At 34.4% G+C, this 25,710-nt stretch overlaps 1 protein-coding gene and 1 long non-coding RNA gene across 2 annotated transcripts in view; both read right to left on the reverse strand.

Annotated features, from left to right (window-relative positions):
- Positions 1–21,167, reverse strand: part of slc4a5a (solute carrier family 4 member 5a) — a 53,728-nt gene extending 32,561 nt beyond the window's left edge. The window contains 3 exon segments of the mRNA XM_056456785.1: positions 1,134–1,266; positions 15,622–15,849; positions 21,113–21,167. Coding sequence (XP_056312760.1) covers positions 1,134–1,266; positions 15,622–15,849; positions 21,113–21,167 — 416 coding nt within the window.
- LOC130229186 (uncharacterized) lies at positions 2,541–7,568 on the reverse strand. Its single transcript, XR_008837829.1, has 5 exons — positions 7,337–7,568; positions 6,361–6,414; positions 5,826–5,893; positions 4,724–4,811; positions 2,541–3,147 (listed from the first exon to the last, which is right to left on the reverse strand). It is a non-coding gene; the product is annotated as an uncharacterized LOC130229186 (long non-coding RNA).
- Positions 21,168–25,710: the final 4,543 nt, after the last annotated feature.

Below are 25,710 nucleotides of genomic sequence, written 5' to 3' on the forward strand. Positions count from 1 at the left end.
AGCTGGTATATTTCCAATACATACACTACCTGACACAAGTCTTGTCTCCTATCCAAGTTGTAGAAACATCAAATAATAACTTGAATTCTAGTTGATCATTTGGTATCAGAAGTGGCTTATATGAAAGGCAAAGGCCTCTAGATTACGCTTATTTTACCAAAATAAAATATGATCATGACTTGATTTTTTTATTATATAATTAGGACCGTAAGGTCTGACTTTGCTGAGATAAAAGTCTTGTCACTTAACAGAAATAATGTACAGTGTAGAATATAAAGTCATGGTGCAGTGGAAAAAGAATTAATATTCTTGCAGTGTTCTTGCAGGGCTCTCAGAGTACATCAAGATTCTTTGGATTCATCTTCAATGCCTCCTCCTTCATCTTACCCCAGACATGCTCGATAATGTTCATGTCTGGTGATTGGGCTGTCCAATCCTTGAGCACCTTGACCTTCTTTGCTTTCAGAAACTTTGATGTGGAGGCTGACGTATGAGAAGGAGCGCTATCCTGCTGAAGAATTTGCCCTCTCCTGTGGTTTGTAATGTAATAGGCATCACAAATGTCATGATACCTTAGGCTGTTGATGTTGCCATCCACTCTGCAGATCTCTCAAATGCACCCATACTGATCGTAACCCCAAATCATGATTTTTCCTTTTTGAGAATATTGGGTCCATGCGGGTTCCAACAGGTCTTCTGCAGTATTTGTGATGATTGAGATGCAGATCAACAGATGATTCATCTGAAAAATCAACCTGCTGCTACTTTTCCAAATGATCAACTAAAAATCAAGTTATTATTTGTTGCTCTTAAAATTGGGATCGACGAAAATACTGTTGTCAGGTAGTATATGATGTAATTAGGTGTAATAGTTCCGATAGACCATTTTGAGGGATGTAAACAATAACAGTGGTCCTAACATATTTCCTGTTATGCATTTTTAATTTCCATAGCTTCTGAGAATCCAGAAAGGTTTACAAATTGATAAATAATGTTATGATCGCTGTTATAGTGCTTACTATGATTGAATGGCCTCTTGTTACGATTTTGCAATAGTTTGACACAAGCAGGAAATGTTAATGGACCAATGGCATCACTTTATTGAAATGGTTTATAGACGTGTGTGTTTATACCTCGCTGATTCTCTCCACTCCAGCTCGTCTCCCTCATGCTGCAGTGTGTCCATCTCAGTAAAGAGAGTAGGTGTAGGCATGGTCTCCTCATCGTCCCCCAAAATATAGCGCAGCCGCTCTGCCGCTGGGGACACTGTGAGATGAATAAGACGAGAAGTGATTGAAAACTCGTCTTGGATCAGGCTCAGTCAGACAGCAGAATGAGCTGATAAATAAAAAGGTGCAGCGGCATGCAGCACCACACACAATGAAAGCATTTGGTCAAAACCCGGAGAAGAAACAAGGACACCCGCAGTATATGTTTGATGCTGTGTTTTGATGGCTGTCTGCGGCTAAAGGAACACCTGCACAGGATAAACTTTTGTTCATTCATTTTCTGGGTGAGCACTAAAGCTGTGATCTGTGACTGAAGCTCAGGATACACACTGTGCTTGTTTTTCTGGACTTGTCTGAGGTGCTGCCAAGGAGCATGTGGCCAAGTCTGAGTCTTTTGTTTTTCAGTTTTCATTCCTTAGCTTAGCGTTTCTCAACTTTAACACCTGTTAGGTACATTTCATTTCCCACTATGATTTGATCATCATTGATTGTTTCAAGCAAAGGCTTCCTGGGGACTCAAAACATGGCTCAAGAATACACGAGAAGAACAGACACCTATAGACATCAAGATGCAAAATATACCCAGATAGCAAAATGACTCCGGAACGGATCCGCGGCGAAGGTGTGACATGATCCGCGACGGATACGCAAAACGGGTCCGTAATGGAGTCCACTTGCACACCGCAACGGATCCGGAACGGATAAGAATTCCGGATCCGATCCGGACCCGTTTCAGACCTTACCCGTATCCGCTAATAAAGCTGTTCATCCGGCCCGGATCCGATCCGGACCCGCTGATAGAGTAGCTCATCCGGCTCGGATCCGATCCGGACCCGTTGATACACTAGCTCATCCGGCTCGGATCCGATCCAGACCCGCTGATAGACTAGCTCATCCGGCCCAGATCTGATCTGGACCCGGACTCATTGATGAAGTAGCTTATCCGGATCCGATCCAGACCCGTTCATTAGTAGATAATTTGGTGCTGATACCCTGAGTTTCCTAATTCAAAACTAATCTGGGCAAAACTACCTAAAGAAATATCTAAAATCTATAGAACATTAGACAATAAAAACTTGATATTTAAAATGTCTCTTAATCATTCAAAACGTCTAAATCTAAATAAATCCTTTTAGCCAATCACAAAAAAACTATAAAAATAGATATTTAAATAGGGTAAATATGTCAGTAATGACCTATTATCAAAGTTGTACTACGTATACACTGAACAGAACAAATAAAACACAATGAAAAAATTGTACCGTTAACTGGTTTACTTCATAAAAGCATTTTACTACATGAAAAAGAGTAAAAGGAGATTAAAAGCAGAATTAATTATAGACTTTGCTGAACAGAATGGTACTATTTTAAATGACCATTTCAAAGAGTTCACTGTTGAGTCAAGATACTGACAGTAGGGCAACTCCTTGAGCTTCCCCTGTCTGCTGCCAGGTTGAACCATTGTATCACATGTTAAACAATGACATCATTAGTGGCGGCGACGCAGTAGGTAGTGCTGTCGTCTCACAGCAAGACGTAGGTAGTGCTGTCGTCTCACCAGTCGCTGGTTCGAGCCCCGGCTGGGTCAGTTGGCATTTCTGTGTGGAGGGTACATGTTTTCCACATGTTTGTGTGGGTTTGCTCCGGGTGCTCTGGTTTCCCCCACAGTCCAAACACATGCATTACAGGTGAATGGGGTAGGCTAAATTGTCCGTAGTTTATGAGTGTGTATGGATGTTTCCCAGAGATGGGTTGTAGCTGGAAGGGCATCCGCTGTGTAAAACATATGCTGGATAAGTTGGTGGTTCATTCCGCTGTGGCGACCCCAGATTAATAAAGAGACTAAGCCGAAAAGAAAATGAATGAATAGATGAATCATCAGTGGCGGCATGGGAGACATGGTTCTTTCTCACAGCACCTGTAACACACAAGCAGATATTCTTTAAAGGGGTGGTCCACTATGATATGATATTGTAAACTTTAGTTGATGTGTAATGTAGCTGTGTGAACATAAACAACATCTCTGAATGTAAGACACTCAAAGTTCAATGCAAAGGGACTGTGACATTGAAAACAGCTCTCACTTGATTGGCTGAAAGGTACGAGTTGCCTGCTTCTGCCAGAACAGTCTCAAAAATACACATTTTTCCCCCAATTTCTGTTTAACGGAAAGCAGATTTTTTTTAACACATCTGTAAACATAATAGTTTTAATAACTCATTTCTAATAACTGATTTATTTTATCTTTGCCATGATGACAGTAAATAATATTTGACTAGATATTTTTCAAGAAACTTCTATACAGCTTAAAGTGACATTTAAAAGCTTAACTAGGTTAATTGGGTAGGCAGGTTAGGGTAATTAGGCAAGTTATTGTATAACGATGGTTTGTTCTGTAGACTGACGGGGAAAAATGGCTTAAAGGGGCTAATAATTTTAACCCTGAATTGGTCTTAAAAAAGTAAAAACTGATTTTATTCTAGCTGAAATAAAACAAACAAGACTTTGTCCAGAAGAACAAATATTATCAGACATACTGTGAAAATTTCTTTGCTCTGCTAAACATCATTTGGGAAATATTTAAACAAGAAAAAAAAATTCTAAGGGGGCGAATAATTCTGACTTCAACTGTATATTTATGCCTTTTTGGAGTCAAACAATTTGGACAACGTTTAAACAAAATTTTAGACCTCGTAAAAATGTGATTAAGACTTTTAAATACCTTTTAAGGGCCTTAATTTGATACTGTAGCTACAGCTATTTGCGTTTATTTGACAGTAAACCTAAAACTGCTCAATTTACAGCACAGGTTATTCATTAAAGACATAGCAATGTGACTTTCTGATTGACTAGAAGACCATTTTAACAATAGGGTATATGCAGAAGTATGCTAAAGGATTTTAATTTGTCAGTAACCTGGGCTAAGTGCTTCCAGTGAACTGTATGCCATTACAAAATCAGCACGTTTAATCAGCGTCTGTTTTCTTTTTTTGGTCTCATTTTACGCTTGAGCAACTAAATGAATGACAAAGTCTATTTAACTGATTGTATTTTAATTCATTGCAACATCGATGCTGTAAAAGGAACCGTATAAAATGGAAAAAAGTCACATAAACCGTTCACCGGAAGTTTATTAAACACTAGTTAAACACTAGCTCTGCATATACCCTATTAACACAGTATGTTTTTTCACTCCTAAGACTGACATTAAAAAAAAAAACTTTTAACAGTAAAACACTGTAAAAAATTCTAAAATGTCCCTCTCTGTTGTCATCTGAAAGTCAGTCAAATTTGTGCAGCCATCACTAATTTGTTAAAGTCGTTTAACTACATCTATGTGTCCTCCTACTTAAGGCAGAGCTAGAGACAAGAGCAGTTTTCCTATTCATTTTATCTAAAAGAAATTTTACAGGAGCACAAAACAGATTACAACCAGTAAGTTATGGAAAAGAACCAAAACTTGTCACTTTAGACTTAAAACTATTAAAACTTACTTTACTCTAGCAGTTGAAATAGTAAGATGACTCCAACAACAATTCTGAAATGGTCCAACAGACTGGCAACACCTGAATTAACTGTAAGCTGCAACAGAAAACATACATGCACACAGTATCTTAATATGATTTTGTATGATATGAAATAATGATTTGAAACATTACATAGGGAGGAGCAGCATATATGTAAAAATTTAGGCTTAAACCGAAATAAGCTGCAACAGAACACACACAGCATCTTGCAATGATTTAGTATAAAAAATAATGATGTAAAACATAACATGGGGAGAAGCATTAGGCCTGTCACGATATTTATTTTTTGTTGTACGATGTATTGCACCAAAATATATTGCGATACTTATTTTATTGTCAATTGAAGATTATTTTAAGCCACTTATTATATGACAATAACAAAACAATTACACACACACACACACACACGCACATACATATATTGTATGCATAATGCAAGTACACTCTTTCAAAAAACAATGAATATTTTATTCTTTAGAATGTTTGATTTAATTAGTCATTTTAACAGTTTAATAATGATTCATTGGAACCAGAATGTGAAAACATATCGTAAACAAATAAATAATAAATGTTAAAGAAGTGCAAGGTAAAAAATGACAGAGGCTGCGATATCTGCTAGCAGATCTATTTTCAGCTGTCAGACACCCGCATAAAAATATACTATAGTAATTTATGGTAAATACTATAGTGTTTTTTTTAACCATACTGACACTGAAACCTCGAGTAAAGATAGAGATGTTGCACAATCAGCTAAAATGTTGTTAGAATTGTTTTTATGTATGGGCGATATATATTGCATCATCAAAGATTATTGAGGTCATGTGTTGTGCGATAGGTCAAGTATTGATTATTGTGACAGGCCTAAGAAGCATGTAAAAATGTAAGCATAAACCAAAATAAACTCAAACTAGTATCCTATACCAGAACCAAAGAATTGTGATTAAAAGTGGGTTTTCTAAACTCAAAATATTGGAATGAATCTTTTTCAATTGCACATTTATTACATGTTAAAAGTTGTAGTATATACCATTGCCATTATTTAACAAAATAGCTGTCTTTCAAAACTTACATTACTCAAATGGTTGATAAAGGTGAAATGGCCTCCAAGAAATTGGCAGCACTTGAACGAACTGTAAGCTGCAACAGAAAACACACAAACACACACAGACACACACACACACACAGAGACACACACACACACACACAGAGTATCTTAATATGACTTTATTATGATATAAAATAATGATCTGGAACGCAACATAGGGAGGAGCAGCATACATGTAAAAATACAGGCATAAACTAAAATAAGCTGCAACAGAACACACACAGCATCTTGTTATGATTTAGTATAAGAAAGAATTATGTAAAACATAACATGGGGAGAAGCATAAATGTAAAAATGTAAGCATAAACCAAAATAAACTCAAACTAGTATCCTGTACAATATCCAAAGTATTGTGATAAAAGTGGGTTTTCTAAACTCAAAATATTGGAATGAATCTTCTTCAATTGCACATTTATTACATGTTAAAAGTTGTAATATATACCATTGCCATTATTTAACAAAATAGCTGTCTTTCAAAACTGTTTTAATCTTACATTACCCAAATGGTTGAAAAAGGTGAAATGGCCTCCAAGGGACTTGGATGAACTGTAAGCTGCACAGTGCACACATACAGAGAGAGAGAGAGAAACACAAAATTATCATTTGAAATAATTATCTAATAGAATATATTTGTCAAAATATAGACAAAATTAGTCTCAAACTAAATGGAGGTGGGTGTAAAAGGTAACTTTAGGCCTAAACGTTAGGCCAGGGCTATTCAAATAGTTTGTCAAGGGGGCCAGTTCATGAAAAGCACCCCAACTAGGGGCCGGAGAGATATGACTTGCAATATGAATGATGAAACAACAGCATAAGAGCTCATATGCTGTATTTCAGCTCCTTAAGACACTCACGTTGGCTTTTTCTACATTAAAATGTTAATATGTTGTATTTTAAAACTAAATAATATCAGTTTATTGTACAATATGCTTTTTTTACAAACATATTCAAATATTTTATTTTAAAGCACAACAAAAGCAGTGTATAAGTGGGATTATTCTACATTCAGACACATTCTTATGTTGTGTTTTAAACTGCGTAACAATTAGGGAGGCAACTATAATAGATATTATAGTTAAACCAGTGCGTGTGCGTGTTAGCCTTGGTGTAAGTTATAAATTCGGCCCGCGCGCCGCCAATTGAATAGCCCTGCGTTAGGCCTTGTCTCGCTATTTTGCAGGAAAGGGGTGATAAATTACGATAAAATAGGCGCTCACTACTGCATTAAAAACCAAATAGGTAATTCAATCTCCCCCACACTAATAAATCCCGTCCTAATAGCTTTAACGTTACTCAAAGTTATTTACCAAAGCTATTTTTAATGTTACTCAAATGTAGCGATATGCTAAATACAAATGAACAGCTAACTTTAGCTTATCTTGGCGTAATTTTGAAATATCAATCATTTCAGGATAAAAATAAATATCAAACAAAGCAATAATGATTACATGAGTGCACAGATAAAACATATTTACCGTTTTTCCGATCTGCGGGCTCCTGCTACTTCATTCTGGCGACTACACTCTGTGACCGCGACCGTTGAAATGGGCGCGTTAGATCAGCGCATCCGCCCAGGGTCTGTTGCGAGCCCACGAACTGACAGTCCGCCGTTCGGAGGCGGGGCATATTGTTTGCGAATAGCCAAACTGATTCTGACAGCATAGCGGAGCTGGCGGCTTGAGGGCGGATCCGCCCTGGAGTCTTTTGCTATCAGGGTACACACACACACACACACACACACACATATATATATATATATATATATATATATATATATATATATATATATATATATATATATATATATATATACACAGTATATGGATAAAATTCGAACTTCATTAAAGGGAAAGTTCACTCAAAATGTAAATTCTGTCATCATTTATTCAGGTGGTTCCACACGTTTATTTCTCCTTCTGTTGAACAAAAAAAGAAGATATTTTGAAGAAGGCTGGAAACCTAAAACCATTGACTTCCATATTATTAGTTTTTCCTACTATGGATGTCACACACAGCACACAGGGGCGCCTCAGGCCGGTGGCATGAAAAATCGAGTCTATTGGGACTGCCTAGGACCCTAGGTGATCCTATTGGTTCACTGGAGTTGTAATAGGTTTAATTTGTAGCGCCTGATTTAAAAAAATATATATATAATTAATTAATATATATATATATATATATATATATATATATATATATATATATATATATATATATATATATATATATATATATATATATATATATGTGTGTGTGTGTGTGTGTGTGTGTGTGTGTGTGTGTGTGTGTGTGTGTGTGTGTGTGTGTGGGACGTTTAACAGAGCAAGGAAATATATAATTATATATATATATATATACACACACACACACACACACACATACATATAAATGTGGAGAAATGTCCTTTAAATTTATGTAATTTAAAAGAGCATTATAATGACATAAAACTATTTTAAATTATGTATTTCGTATACTGATGTACAACTAAAGGCAGGTGTTGTGGCATGGAGAATTTCTCTTTCATGCTTTTATTTTAGCCTATGATGTGCTACCACTTCTTATGTAAATATATAATGTTAAACATAAATACATAAATCATCAAAAAGACATTAAATGTTTACAAACATTTCATTTATTTTAACTATGCAGGTCTTTAACTTAATAATAATGTTACTAATATGATTAGTCTTGTTAAAATCTCAATATTGGGGTTGGTTGTTGCGGACAAAAGTGAAGAGCTGGCAGCCCCGAGAGTCATGAACGAAATTGAAGAGCAGGGGGGATTCTTTTGCATACAAAAGTGAAGAGCGTGGCAGGGATGTTTCCAGAAGAAAGTGAAAAGCGGGAGGATTGGGGGTGGAGATGGGCGGGATTCTGGTGAGCCCCAAAATGGCATGAGCCCTATGCTGTTCACACCAGACAAGGAACAAGGAATTTGCGCGTAAATAGACGCCTGAGCATTTTGAGTTTACTCGCTTCATTCGCACATCAATCTCACTTCACAATAGACGCGGATTTGTGTAATATGCGGGGCTTCTGTCCACTCAGTGATTTTAGCTTCATTGCTTAATGGCTAACATGGATTTTATTGAGGGAATAGCTGGGTTTTGTGCTTAATAAAGGCTGATGAACAGCGTCGATTTGAAGAAGTGTCTAAGTTCACTAGATCCTTTCAGAGGTGCTTCCAGCTATGAGAGTTCATAAATTCCTGCAGAAACTATACCTGGATGATGGAAGCTTTCAGTCGTGCTTCTGACTGAGCTGAGCACATGTTGATGAACTGTTGTCGGCAAGGTTTTCCCTTGAGACACCAACAACAGGCACTACATCATAATCACACCCTCTACAAGAGAAAGCTCCTGCTTGATTAACGCAGCCTGAATGACTGCTGATGTTCAGATTTTCCAACTCGAAAGAGTTGCTCAACTTGCGGTGCTTTTTTTGCGATGCCTCATCCTTGCGTATCGCGCTGCAGGATGTCTATTCGCGTCTTTGCATTTACTTAACATGTAAATAACTCCAATGGCTACGTTTTCAAAATATTGTCTTCTGTGTTCAAAAAAGAACAGACAAAAAAGAAATTCATAAAGGTCTGGAACCACTTTGACAGTGAGAAAACGGAAAATAAATTTCATTCGTGTCAATTTAAATGATCAAATCACAATGTTGTCTTTTCTGACTGAGTTTAATAAAAATAAATGATTACATGTTCGTTATGGCATCATGTTGAATATGTCATCTCTGTTGCAACATCTTATATATTGTGCCTTTAAAAAAAAATCAATTCCTAAAGTTTTGGAATCACTTGTGGGTGAGTAAATTGTGGGTGAGTAAATAATTTTTGAGTGAACTATACCTTTAAAGTCCATACACTATTGTTTTTTTTTTTTTTGCATCATAAAAAAAAAAACAGTAAAACAGTGTTATATATTTTGCTCATTACTGACATTATCGCAAAAGTTTCCAAAAATGTTTAACTTCAGAGAAATCTTCAGTTTTACACTTGGCATGGAATAATATCTGAGTTTTGAATAAATGCAGACACTAATTGTAGCGTCCAGCAAGCAGCTCCTTCATTATCATTAGCTGCAGCTTCTGTTGCCAAAAATACCTCATAAAACATAAAACATGAACATCATTTTAAAAGGGTGATTTAAGAAGTTTTCAAGACAAAAGAAGCTGAAAACTTGAGTATCCAACAGCTCGAGAGATCACAACAAACTTAGACTAGCTACTGATGTCAAACCTGTGGATGTTTATTTAGATAGTGTTACTGGGATACCTTTTTATGATAAAGATGCTGATGAGGCTGTCTGCAATACGCAAAGTTATGCCACTGAGCTGATACGTAGCATAATATTTTAACACGATAATGTATTAATAAGATAATTTTGACCATATAATGTGCTATGACACAATTTAACCTGACAAATAAAGAGAACTCTATGCACAATAATTTAGCATCTTGTTAATTCGTGTAAATTTAAATGATCAAATCACAATGTTTACAAAACTCATTTCCTCATCCAAGTCTTACTGACTGATTCCATCAATTGTGGAGTTTAATAATAATTTAAAAAAACATCAATGATTGCATGCTTCTTTGTGGCGTCATCATTATTGTTTTCAATATGTCATGTAGCGGCAAATCTTACATATTGTGCCTTTAAAAATGTCAACTTCCAGTTTATTACACGTGTAAAAGGAAGCATGTACAAAGACTACCTCCTCTAAATATATACTTCACTTTAAAAAGTATCCATTAACCCACTGCAGTCATATGGATGACTTTTATGATGGGTGAATGTGCTTTTTGGAGGTTCAAAAATGCACTGCAATTACAAAGCTAGAAAAACACAAGATATCATAAAATATGACTCTGAATGTGCTCATCTAATAGAAGAAAAGCAATTATTTCATGGATGGCTTAAGGGGGAGTATATTATAGTATAATTTTCTATTATGGATGAACTGTTACTTTGACTAAACAGAGAATAGTGTTGACAGAGAAATATGACTTCTAATAAAAGAGGCAAACATGCAGATTTTGCTGAGATAATTCAGTTATCATAATTCAGTAACATGAAGCTTCCTAAATGAATTTAAGAATAAAACTCAAACTTAAAAAGACACTATTAACGCATCCAGCAATAAAATCAGAAGTTAATTATATTATTGCATTAACTAGCATAGATTAAATGTGTAAAATATGGTTTGTGATGGATGATATACTGTATACTGGTATGCATATGTATATACGTTTGGTGCATCCACTTCGAATGTTCTCACTCGATTGAATGGCCGTTCTCAGTGGTTATCAGCTGAAAGATATGGGCCAGTAGGGGCCTTCTGCGCTGTTATCATTCAACCACATGGTTAATCAGCTATACTAACAGAGAAGACTCCAGATCCAGATCTGTTTTTACATCATTGTGACGGTTGGGTTTAGGGTTGACGTGGGGTAGACGTCATCAAAATACAATTAATGGAAAATGTAATAATTAATATAAATAATTCTCGTTAACTTCCATCCACAGTCGTATGTGATCTGATTAACCATGTGGATGGAAGATAACAGCCTTCTGAGCCTACCAGTGGGCGCAGAAGGCCCCTACTGGCCCATATCTATCAGCTGATAACCACTGATAATGCCCATTAAATCAAGTGATAACATTTAAATCGGCTGTTTATCGTGTATATTTATGATAATTCATACACATATTTGGATATTAAAACATAAATAAGAGTGAATTTGTGCATAATACTTTGAAACTGCATGCTTTGAATAATCTTGTCATGATTATTAATGAATTACATGAATCAAATGAATGATATATACAATACTTTCCATTCACGATGGCATAATTGAATCCATCACAGGATATTACTGTTGGTTCTTTTACATTTCCATCACAAATAGGTCAGAAATGTTAAATATAGAGCTGCTTCCATCTTACTTCACACTTAATATTAAAAACTTAAGCATTGTCATTTTGACATTGATGAGTGCTGTTAAGACCAGCTTAATCATTTCACTGAGAGTTAGCTGACATGTAGTTCCAGAGTAAACTGTAGTCATCAGAATATCTCAAGAGGACAATCTGAATAAAGTATTACTTCTATTTATGCTTTCGTCCTATTTATCAAAGACCAGAGAAATGAACCATGACCTACATTTTCAAAAATGCATTATATTCAGATGAACGTCACAATATGAAATAAAAGAATCTATCATTGCTTCGGTTTCAACACAATTTTAAATATTTATTGTTACAGATGGTGGAACGTCTGCTGAAGCAGCAGAGAGGTGAAGTGTAATTACTCACAGCTGTAAGTTAGGACAGGAAAGATCAATAACATCGAGTTCCATGTCAGCAGTAAAAGAGGTTATGGCCTTTTTTAGCCCATGTCAGGCTTCAGAGGTGCAACAATGGGATGTTTTTAGGTGCTTGGCCATGACAGGAAGGTTAATTTACAGTGGATTCCCTCAGGAATTTCCTACCAGTTTTAGAATGGTGGGTTTCAAATGGCAAATCAAAAAGGTTACTAGAGAAAAATAATAGCTTATAATAATATTTAAATAATAATAATAATACACAAAACCATATAATCTAATGGCAATTTATTATCATCCGTGCATTATTGTTCTTGTTAAAAAACAAATAATAATAATAATATGACTACTACTACGACTACCACTAATAATAATAATAATAATACGACTATTACTACTACAACTAAGACTACGACCACTACTACCACTAATAATAATAATACGACTACCACTATGGCTACCACAAATAATAATAATAATAATAATAATAATAATAATAATAATAATAATAATAATAATAATAATAATAATAATACGACTACGACTACGACTACCACTACCAATAATAATAATAATAATAATAATAATAATAATAATAATAATAATAATACAACGATGACTACCACTACCAATAATAATAATAATAATAATAATAATAAAAAATAATAATAATAGTAATACGACTACTACTACAATGACTACCACTACTACTACAAATAATAATACTACAACTACTACTATTACAACGACGACTATGACTATCACTCATAATAATAATAATACTACAATTACAACTACGACGACTATGACTACCACTACCAATAATAATAATTATAATAATAATAATAATAATAATAATAACAATAATAACAATAATAATAATAATACATTACTGGCAATTGACATTGAAATATAAAAAAAACTAAACAGACCAAGCACCCCCCCCCCCCCAAAAAAAAGCTCAATACTAGAAGAAAATGTAAACATATAAATTAATCTTCTACGTATGAAATATTGCCATGGAATGTAACAAAATAGTACTATACTAAATATGAAATACACCAAAACTGATCAAAATTATGACTGAAATCTAATTAAATGTTTAAATAATAGAATTTTATAGTAAAACTTAATTAATATGATTATATGGAAAAGTCATTAAAAATCGAAAAGACTTAAAACTCATCGAACACTCAAATGCCCACACGATGTTCACTTAAAATCCATCCATTTTATACACCACAAACACATATATCTTTAGAGTGCTAATCTAGCATGAAAAAGTGCATTTTCTCTGAATGTTTGCTTCTTGTACTGTTTCTGACGGCAAAACTTTTGATGCAGCGTCATCTGTTTATTCTCAAGCTTTAAGAGAAGCATCAGCATAATTGTTTTTCATGGTCTTCTATTGTGCAGTGACGATTCTCAGCACAGCATGATATTGAGATTGAGGGTGTGGGGTATATATTCCATAAACTGAGCGCAACTCCATTTCAAACACGCAAACAGAAATATATGGAGGTATTGCTCCCCATAGTCCTCTTCATTTGCATTCAGACTTTCATATACATTTCCTTGGATCTGTTGCTCCGCAGAGACCTCTCGATTTGGTATGATATAGAATCTCACCTCTTTTTGTGGATAACCATACAAAGAAATAGATTTTTCAATAGATTATTTTTGTAAAGGTAAATAAAATATTGATTATCAACAGTCATCTATATTTCTATATTCTGTTTTCATGGGGTTTGAGAGTGGGAAAGCAAAGTAGGGGTACAGTAAGAGACATATTATAACATTTTATGTTGTTCACTTGTAAACATATTTGTTCAACAAAACACTTGAAAGAGCAGGACATTTTTGATGAGTCATTAATGTAATGTAATGTGTATTTATATAGTGCACTTTTTGTGTATGGCCATCCACAGGTTCGGAGCAAGCTGAACTGCCGCTCTAGGCAAAGGACGATCATGTCGCCCTCAACCCGAAAGTGAAAACGCAAGTGACCTGTTAGCAAAGTGAAGAATGGAGGGGTGTGGGGGGTGCTTGGGGGGGGGGGGGGGGGGGTGGATTTGCGGATATAACTGAGGACGCGGGTGGTGAGAAGATGTCGCGGACGCCATTCTGCCGCCCTTGGCAGCTGCCTAGGTCGCCTCTATGGACGCACCGGCCCTGGCCATACACGCAAAGCGCTTTACAATCATGAGGGGGGGGGGTCTCTTCACACCACCAATGTGCAGTGGCAGCCACAGGACAACGGCGCCAGTGCGCTCACCACACAGCAGCTATAGATGGAGTGGAAAGACAGTGATAGAGCCAATTCTGTGGATGGGGATGATTGCGAGGCCATGATGGGTAAGGGCCAATGGAGGGAATTTGGCCAGGACATTGGGGTCAAACCCCTACTCTTTACGAGAAGTGCCAAGGAATTTTTAATGACCACAGAGAGTCAGGACCTCGACTTAACGTCTCTTCCGAAAGATGGCTCCCACTGACAGTATGGTGTCCCCTTCACTAAACAAGTACATTAGGAATCACATACGTAGACCACAGGTTGGTCGCCCCCTGTTGGCCTCTCTAACCCCACTTCCATCAGCAACCTAGCTTTCTTATGTGGTCTCCCCTTCCTGGTACTAGACTCATATATATATATACATACATATATATGTATTTGAACACTGAACTGTGTTCAAACCCCTAATAAAAGTGATTTTTGCACAATAGGTCTTTAAAAATCACTTTAAAAAGCTGTAGAGGTTCTTGTTGGTGATAAAGAATAGAAAATATCATTCTTTGTATGTGCCAATGTAGCATTTCAAATTTTTGCAATGATGTTTTTTTTCTAAATGAATGTTTTTCCAAATACATTTCAATCAACTTAAAATCCTAGGATGTGATTTGGTTTGGTTTTATTCAGTCACTACCAGCAAGGTAAATTAGTGTTTGTATTTTGATACTGACCATACATTGCACTTTCAAAAGAAGCCGTTGAGGTACTTCTTGGTGATAAAGAATGGAAAATATTTTTCTTTGTATCTGTCAAAATAGCACAAGGTTACACTACATCTATGTGCGGCATCAAACAACAGTCATCAGAAAAGTAATCTAAATTTAATCCAAAAGTAAACCAATTACATAACCATAAATGCTTGATTCAATCCAATTCAATTCATGTTTATTTATATAGCGCTTTTACAATGTAGATTGTGTCAAAGAAGTTTAACATAGTTCTAGTAAAGTCCAGATTTCAGAGTTGAAGTTCATCTAATCTAAGACATTATATTACTGATTACATATTTCATCATGTCATTTGTAATCTGTAACGGATTCGAATTCACAAGTAATCTACCCAGCTCTGTTTATAAATAAGGGATATGTGAATGTGATTAATGTGAATCTTTATTTTGTAGCCAATTAATCACTCACTGGTTCTGTTGATGTCTGGTGGCAGGTTGTGTTCTGCTTGATCCAGGCCTCCCACCTCTAGGTCATAGCGGTCTCTGTCGTCACATTCGTAGTGTTCATGTCTGTGATGGTCATGTCGAAGTCTTCGATCTACATCTGCATCACGACTTGACATGGACGAACGTCTCCGCCTGCGTTTGCGACGGTAACCGCGAGGCACTGGCACACCAATGTAGATAGACTGATGGTCTGTGGGACGAAGAACAGACTTTTTGAGAAGCTTGACAACATATTGTTCCATGCCTTGGATGGCATTGATTTTGGAAAGCAATTTCATGCTCCATAGAAAACGTTCTGCTCTTTCAAGCAAACATGATCAAGACCAAAGTGGCATGATCCGGCTTTACCATTGACAGAGCAGTCGTCAATACTGACACTCTGCAGGATCAATAAATAGCCTATTTATTTGCAATAATCCCTTCCAGTTCTGCCAAAGGACAGATATTTACTACAAGAAAATGTCTAACCTTGAGCAAAACACCCTGTTTAAGTTAATCTCTCAATCTATCATCCATTAAATCAAAAGAGCAATGCGATTGTTGATCTTACGATAAACTATGCAATTGTTATGGGTTATTTTATAGTTTTGTTTATAATAATACTATAATAAAAACAAAAAATAAATGTTTTAAGTGTTTGTTTAACATTTCAAATTCTAAAAACCATAAAGCTTGGAAGTTTAGTTTAAAAAGAAATAAGCAATTTTAGAGTTTGTATTAACTCCTGAACCATTTTGAATCAGTTTCCACAAAAACATAAACTTTTTTTAATATTAAAACTTGTTTCAATAGTACTATTAAGAAGTATGTTTCCCAAGAATAACTCATACATTCATAATCATAAACATATACAATTTGTAGGGCTTAATTTATTGTTTCATTTATAATGCAACTATAATGAGTAGAAAGACTAATGTTGCTGAGAACAACTCGTATATAGTTCATACTCATATAGAAATATAACTTCTATATTTCATGAGTAGCAGTGCGATATGGCTAAATATCGGCACACAATACAGCCATAATCGCACTCCTAAGAGAACAGTTCGACAGCATAATTGTGTGTATAATAAAAGAAGATCAAACACAGAGAGTCTAAAAACACTTTTGTATTAGGAACTACTTTCTTCTGCCATTCCTTCAAATCTGCAGCTGATGTCAAAACAGCAGAAGCCTCATCACTTTAGAGCTAGTGTTTGAATGATTCTCTAGCGTAATGTCTAAAGTGATGACAAAACAAGTGATTTTGCTCATGTTTTAAGAATATAAGGCTGAACGGCATGAAATGCCATCAGTCTACAGAGATTTCTCAGCATTTCTCTGTTGCAATGTGGAGATTACAATGATTCATCCTGAAAAAGCCAAAGGAAAGCAAACACTACCAGAATACTATGGTATAAATACAGCACAACAACATACAAAAGAGAAAGGTTGACTTAGTGTATCTCTTATCAGTTTTTTATTGATTTGATCAGCTGTAGTTTGAAATTTTTCGCTGAGTTTTCTCTCCCTTAAGGACGTATTATGCAGCCTCTGTCGCCATCTTGTGATGGAAAGTCAACCCTCTTTGCTCTGCTCAATGACAAGCTAATGACCACCGACGTGCTGAATCTCAGAAATTATCTCTATCTAAACAACTAGATTCTCGCCTAAAAAAGCCCCAAAAGTACATTATGTTGTCCAACAGCAACAATATTTGTCAAACTGTAGTGAGTTAACTGATCTGCTCTGACTCCATGTGGGCGGAGTAATACACAAGGGCGAGGAGGCTGTGCGATTGCTGTTATTGCAGAATATCACAAGGCTATCAGCTAATAAGATTCGAGAACCAGAATTCGAGATGTTGTATAAATAAATATATATAACTCACGTATTATTATAGTAATTAGAATGTTGGATCGATTATTAGAATTATTAGATTGCTGAATATTATAGAATTATTAATAATAACTCAAATGATTAGAATATTTGATTTAGACTGCTGAAAACTGCATTTAACAACTGATTACAATATAAAACAGTTACATAAATAAAACATCCAGAATTTTCTTCCTTGGTGAACACTGTTGCTTGTGTAATTTCATGTCATACCCATAATTATCCCCCATTATAACATATGTTAGGCGTGAAATGAAGGGGAAAAAACTGTTTGGCAAACAAGAGCGGTAATGTGAAAAACATTTTAGCTGTTGCACAGTAATAATATTTTCCCTTATTTGAACATAATATGAACATAATGTTTCCTTTTCTAACTCTTTCACATAGCGAAATGACAAGATGCGTGTGACACTTAGGTTCCTGATTAGGGGTTGTCAAGTCTTAAAAATATAATAGAAAGGAAAAGGAGAAAAGGGTACAATAAACCCTTTCTGCTTCAGTTTTTGTTGTAACCATAGGCTATTTAACAGGTTTGTATAAAATTTAGCTCACAGTATATCTGAAGGAAACATTATTACAAACTGGTTAAAAAAATTGTAAACAATGGGTCAGACTACTTTTCCATTAAGGGCCAATATACATAAATGTATCCAATTACATTTATAGATAGTTATGAACTGTTATGATAATTCTACATTTTAAAATGAGAAATTCCCTACATAATGCAAAATGATACTGCTATTGATATTTCAATAGGACAAATAGACATAAGCCACTGTTTTGAAGCACTAAAATGAACACAATGTAGCTTTGTTACACAGACAAAAACACAACCATAAGCATGTGTGGATGGGAAAGTCATACCATGAACCAATGCAATCACAAACTTCTTATTCACAAGCAGAGAAATTAATATGTAGAGCAACGGTCTCAAACTCAAGTCCTGGAGGGCCGTAGCTCTGCATAGTGTAGCTCCAACCACCTCCAACTCACACCTGCTTAATAGTCTCTAGTCATGAACACCTTGATTAGTTGGATCAGCTGTGTTTAATTAGGGTTGGAGCAAAACTGTGCAGAGCTGCGGCTCTCCAGGAATTGAGTTTGAGACCTATGAGGTAGAGGGCACTCAGTGTCATTCATACAACTGCTAAACACCATCATGGTGACGCACGACACTAAGGTAATGCAATTAACATTATCAACATAAAAAAATCAAACTATAATGTATACATAAATGATGAGGGAAAAAAAGGATAGTAATGTCAACATGCAGGGAATTCAGGGGGAAAGAATTTAGTTATTCATTCTATTAAGAAAACTGACAGTTAACCAGGCGGCAGATTTGTAAAATTTTTTACAACTTTTTTTAGAATTTTATTTTACAGTTTTAAACCACATATATGCTTTTATTTATATATATATATATATATATATATATATATATATATATATATATATATATATATATATATATATATATATATATATATATATATATATATATATATACATATATATATATACACATACACTCATGTACGTGCATATACATACACATACATATGCATGCATATATATATGTGTGTGTGTATATATATATATATATATATATATATATATATATATATATATATATATATATATATATATATATATATGTGTATGTATGTATGTATGTATGTATGTATGTATGTATGCATGCACGCATGTATGTATATATCCTGTTGCCATGTTCAGATACATAGTAACAGGTGCTCATCTTTGTTTAAAAAAATCCAATTTCAGTTGAAGTTGAGCAGTCATATATTCCATTCTATATATTGATTCAAGTTTTTCTATCCACTGTGCTATTGTTGGAGGGTGTGACCTTATCAATTCTATTGTAATATTCTTTCTTGCACTTAGTAAAAGTATATGTAGTAAATATCTCAGGTTTTTATTATATACATCCTGGGGTATCCCTTCGAGAAAGAAAACAGGGGAGTAAAAGGTAGATCTAACTGCACAATTTTCATTATCTCAATCTTTACCCCTTGGTAAAATGCCAGTAACTTCGGACATTCCCAAAATATATGTGTGTTATTACCTACATTCCCGCAACCCCTCTCATCCTGAATGTTTTCGTTAAGTTCAGATTCCCATTTTGCCAAATTATATAAATATTACAAATGTAAACATTAGGTGAGCAAGTTACATTGTAACCCTGTGTCCTAACAACAAGCTTCGTGATTACATATGCAGCGATGAGGCTGTTTGCACCAGACTAAACACGACAGAAATTTAACTACAGCGATTCAGAAGCACAGAATATGCACTAAATCACGAAATGGTAAGGTTTATAATCTAATTAATACATATTTAACGTTATTAAATGAACATGCTGAATCACTGATAGTTTTAATGTTCAATATTATTTTCAAGATCTGAGGTGAACTATCTGCTGCTGCTTTCAGTAGTATGGCAATAAATGTCATTCAAACTCACATTGTTAGCATTTAACACTGAACAAAGCACATGAGGTTTATCTGAGGTGATTGTCAGTTTTCTGTTGTTCACTTGTAGGAAATAGAAGCTGTTTTTCAAATCGAGGTATTGTATGGGACAAAAACTCCTTTTAATATGGAGAATATTCCTTTTATCATGAGCCATTGCTTTAATTTAGAACACGGTTTAAATCACTCGCTCATGTCCTCAATCTGGCAACCCACGCTTGCATTTGTTTTGATTCAGGAGTGCAATACCTAGTTCAACCACTGGGTGTCAAACTTACATAATGCACCCTTAAGGTTAAAATTAAAGCTGCGGTCACACTTCACTTTTCTCCCTATAGACTTCCATTCATACACACGCGAATGCGTCAGAGCGGAAACGCAAGCTCGTGCAACAAGTTTCGCAGTTCGCTGCATTGGAAAGTTCTAACTTGGTGAGCTCTGACGTGCGAAATCCCAACACAAATTTGTGTGAGACCAATCGAAGATCAAAACATGACCTCTCTGGACAGGAATTTAAAACATGGACCATTTTTTAAATGTCTAATCATCTTGTTTAATCCCGCCCCTTTTTGCAGCGCTGTACAACAGAATTTCGCACGCACAAACTCTTGTGTGACCGCAGCATTAGATTGCGACCAGTTGCTGGAGTAATCAGACCTGGGTGTGGCTAGGAGAAATTATATTCAGGTGTGATGAACCAGAATCCAGTTACGTTTTCTACAGTTATGATTTAATTTCATAATTAAAAGTTAATAATTAACATAAAAACTTAAAAATAAATCAAATAAAAACTGTGTTTACTATAAAATAAAAATGATGTGTTTACTTGTTTTATCTTTGAATACTATTTAAACTAGATTGATGATCAGAAAACTTAAAGTGTGACAAACATGCAAAAAAAAAAAAAAATGATTTCAGTAAGGGGGCAAACACTTTTTCACACTACTGCACATGCTTCAACCTTAACCGTAACGTCCTAAACTAACCTCACTGCACAACATGAAACTCATGTCATGCTGATTGCCTGATTAATCATTAAAAATAACGTGTATGTGTGTGTGTTTCATGCCTAAGGCTACTCACCCTCCTCCTCCTCATAGCGGTAACGACTGTTTCCCATGCCTCGATCATGGTCCATCCTAAGAGAATACAGATGAGGTGATGATGAATTATTCATAAATATGACCAAAAAATGTGTTTGTTGTTTTGAGCCTGTCACAGGTTATGTCATAACTGCAAACCAAACATATGTTTCTGCAACATATATGAAGCGTGATGCTCTCTGGTTATGGCTTTTGCTCTCGACTCAGGGCAGTGGCACACATTGAGCTGCTTTGCTGAATCTCTGCCAATCACAGATCGATGGTGAAATAATTAACAGAACAAATGACTGATGGAAAGATACATAATTACACGACCGGAGTAAAGCCTCTCTACAAGGCCAGTCTCTTTTCTCAGCTAGTAGTGTTTCCTCACTGGCTTTGATTTTGATATACACTTACTTTAATGAGCACAAATTAAATTACAGTTGGCCTCTGGCTTTTACAAACGTTCAAGACACATTTCTGTAAAGGTGCAACTGATTTGTGTGAACACTACATGTTCTGGAAAGCGTTTATTCTCATAAATAATCTTTATGAGCATTTTGATTAGACTTTTACCTTACTTTTTTTTAAAAAAAGGACTTTTTTAAATCAGAAAGGATGAATTGAAATCGATCAAAAGTGACTGAAAAACCTAAATATACAGTGCTCAGCATAAAACATATGAGTATTAGAAAAAGAATAATTTTATCCATTTCTCAGTGAATATAGGCAATGTATTTTGTTGCATTTAGACAGAACAGATTTATTAAACAGATATATTTATTAAAATAATATTTTAGCCACCAAACATATTTAGAAATTAAAAGATAATGCAATTAAATTCAGGCAAATGATTGAAATAAAAAAACTACAACCTACAAAATTTCAACAATTTTTTTCACATTTTTTCGCTTCTCTTGATTTTCCCTCCTTTTAAAATTTGTATTTAATATTTCTCTATAACATATAAATTTGGCTGTAGTTTTTGGACCGTTATCGTAAGTTATTTTGTTAGATGATCTCCATATTTGGCTTCAGTACTGACTAATCTAATGTATATGCACAAATATAATATTGTATAGCTTTCTATTAAAAATGTAAAAGATAGATTGGTAAGGGGTGTACTTATATATGCTGAGCACTGCATCTAGTTCAAATAAATGCTGTTTGTTCTGTATGTTTCACGTACAATTAAATACAATAAAAATAAAAGCATGTTTTATATTGTAAAAAGTACACTTGTTGACTGTTGCAAGACATCCCCCACTGAAAAATATATTTCTGAAAATTGTTGCAAACATTTTATATGGGTTGAATTTAAAGAAACTATTTAAATTTGGTAATGTTCAACTTAATGTGTTTGTTGAAATTCAGCCCAAATAAATTGTTTACAACCACTTTTTAGTTTACAACAACAATTTAGTAAATCCAAGAATCATCTTTGAAACACTTTTTATCAGTGCAAAAGTGATGCAATTTCCAAAGAATATTTAATGCAAATAAAGTGTAAACTTTAATGCTTTAAATAACTTGTGAATATGAGTAAAATAATGGTCAATGGTCTTTCAGCATAACATATGTTTGAAATAAGGCATAATTTAAAAATAATATTATAATATTGCACTGTAATGTGAAACTTAAAGACATTTAATATGCCAGTATAATAGTTCTTATTATAAATATGCCTCAAATTTATTTTTGATATATACTGTAAAAAAAATTTGAGTTCCACACAATCAATTTGTAAGTTGTCCCCAAAACAAAAACTCAAAGAATTGTGTTGTTTCAGTTCAATTTATAAATATTTGTTGAATGATGTTGTCTTCTGTGCATCATAAAACATGCTTGATAGCTATTTTTTGGTCAGACAAAAACTATTAAATAGATTTTTAAAGAATAAAATACATATTACACACAACAAATTATTTTTGCTGCTTGTTCAATTATTAAAAATGAGCTTAAAAGAACTAAATTCATGAGTTTTTTAGGGGACAACTTAACTGTTTTATGTTAACTCCACTTAAATTCGTAAAAACCATGAAGTTAACTTAATCGATTTTTGTTTGACAACATGAAGAAACCCAGCATTTTTTACAGTGTACATTTGTATTATTTTTATGTTTGAAAAGTCCATTTTATCTTTGATGATTTCATATTAAACCATCCTGCTCATTCATTCTGACAGCTGAAGAAGGATATTAATTGAGGTGCTTCAAAGTTAGTTATTAATTAAGGCTCTTTAACACTTCTTAGTGGAATTGTGCTACAGTTCTTGTCCAGATCAGCATAGACTCACTCAGGAGAGGAATTATAATCCTGTGGATGATAATAAGGAGGAATAGAGCTGCATTGGATTAGCTCTGCTGGGTTCCAACTGGGTAATTAGTTGTCACATTGGTGTCCTTCACACCCAGTGGCCAGAAGAGCAAGAGAAAGGGAACAATGGTGAAATGGAGAGAAAGAGAAATGCTGTTGGCCATCCTCACTCACAGGCTCAATCAATGGATCCCCATTTGTGCTCAACCCACTTACAGCACTGGCCAGTGTCTCTCTCTTTCTCTGTTTGTCACTCTGCTTTCAGTTTGATCATCTTTTTTTCCATACATTTTTGCATCTACACTACCGGTCAAAAGATAACTCACTAAAAAATTTAAATATACTCACCATTAACTCACCCTGAGGTGTATCCAAACATTTATGAGTTCATTTCTTGTTTTGAACAGGAGCTACTTTGAAAAAGCTGAAAACCGTAACCATTGACTCCCATAGTAGGAAAAACAAATGTTAAGGAAATCAATGGTTGCTGGTTTCCAGCTTTCTTCAAAATATCTTCTTTTGTGTTCAACAAAAGAAAAAAAAAATCAAACAGGTTAAGAAAAATGAAGGATGAGTATATTATGACATAATTTGATCCGTTTTGGGTGAACTGTCCCTTTATTTTTATTAAAAATGCAGTAAAAAAAAAAACCTGCAAAATTGTAAACTATGTGGCTAAACACAATTACATTGTTTATTAACTTTTTATTACTTCTGTTATTTCCGTTAATACTAGTGCTCAATCATTAAGAAGGATTATTATAAGTCCAAATGTTGAACATTTTTCTTGCTGCATATTTTTTTTTTGAAACTATGGTACATTTTACTTTATAAAATTTTTTAATAAAAAAATAATGTAAATTATAATTTATTTGAAGTTAAATGTGACCAGTAACCACAAAACCAGTCTTTTGTTGAACGGGTGTATGTTTTTAGTAGCCAAAAATACAGTGCATTTTGTATTTTTTATTTTAAACCAAAAATCATTTCAATGTCAAGTAAAGATCATGTTCCATGAAGACATTTTGTACATTTACTACTGTAAATATATAAAAATGGGATATTTTATCCATTAAATATATTGTTTAAACTAGTTGGACAACTTTACAAGCAATTTTCTCCCCAGATTTTCAAATAGTTGCACCAAAGCCAAATTTATTGGTTGTTGCTAGATCGGATATGGTTGCAGCTGGAAGTTAACAAGCATTGTTATATTATTTATTACAATTCCCATTTATTGTATTTTAATATCGTCTACCATCACAGTAATGTAAAAACAGTAGTTGTACCAAGTATTATTTATGCTATCTATTAAATTACTATTAAAATTTCTTTACTATTACTATTAAATATCTATTAAAATTTTTATTTTTTAACGCCTACCCAACCCTGTCACAGTACTGTAAAAATATAAATTATTGTTATACAGTGTCATTATAAAAAATGCTGCTATACTGATGTGCATATCGCACTTCCGGCCGGCAGCGTATCTGATGTAGACTTTACCAAATTTATTCCGTTTTCAGATGAGGTTCCAAAGGGTCACAAATGTTTTTAATTGAACGTAAATTTGAAAGAAAAATAATTTTACATTATGAATGTAATTACTTTTGAACCATTCAAAATGTCCTTGATAAATTGAAGTAAACATATTTTAATGGTACTTTTCAGTGTCACTGTATCACAGTTTGCACTAAAATATGAAGCCCATAAGATTTCAACATAAGATTTTGTGAGCAGCAAATCACCCTATTAGAATTATTTTTAAAGCATCACCTGACACCCAGGAATTAATTACATTTTAAACTACATTCCATAAGCCAACATTTATTTTAAATTATAATAATATCTTACAATTTATCAGTCTTTACTATATTTTGATGAATAAAGTAAATAAATGCAGCATTTGTGGGCAAAATAAGCTTTTTTGAAAAACATCCCAAACATTTGACTAAGTTTACATTCACATTTACTTTTCTTTTGCACCTCTTTAGCTGTTCATCCATTCATTCATTCATTCATTCATTTTCTTTTCGGTTTAGTCCTTTTATTAATCTAGGGTCGCCACAGCAGAATAAACCGTCAACTTATCCAGCATATATTTTACGCAGCGGATGCCCTTCCAGCTACAATCCATTACTGGGAAACACCCATACACACTCAGTCACACACATACACTACAGACAATTTAGCTTACCCAATTCACCTGTACCGCATTGCTTTGGATTTGTGGGAGAAACCGAAGCACCCAAAGGAAACCCATGTGAACACGGGGAGAAC

Source organism: Danio aesculapii, chromosome 5 (genome assembly GCF_903798145.1).
Source record: "Danio aesculapii chromosome 5, fDanAes4.1, whole genome shotgun sequence".
NCBI classification, from domain to species: Eukaryota; Metazoa; Chordata; class Actinopteri; order Cypriniformes; family Danionidae; genus Danio; species Danio aesculapii.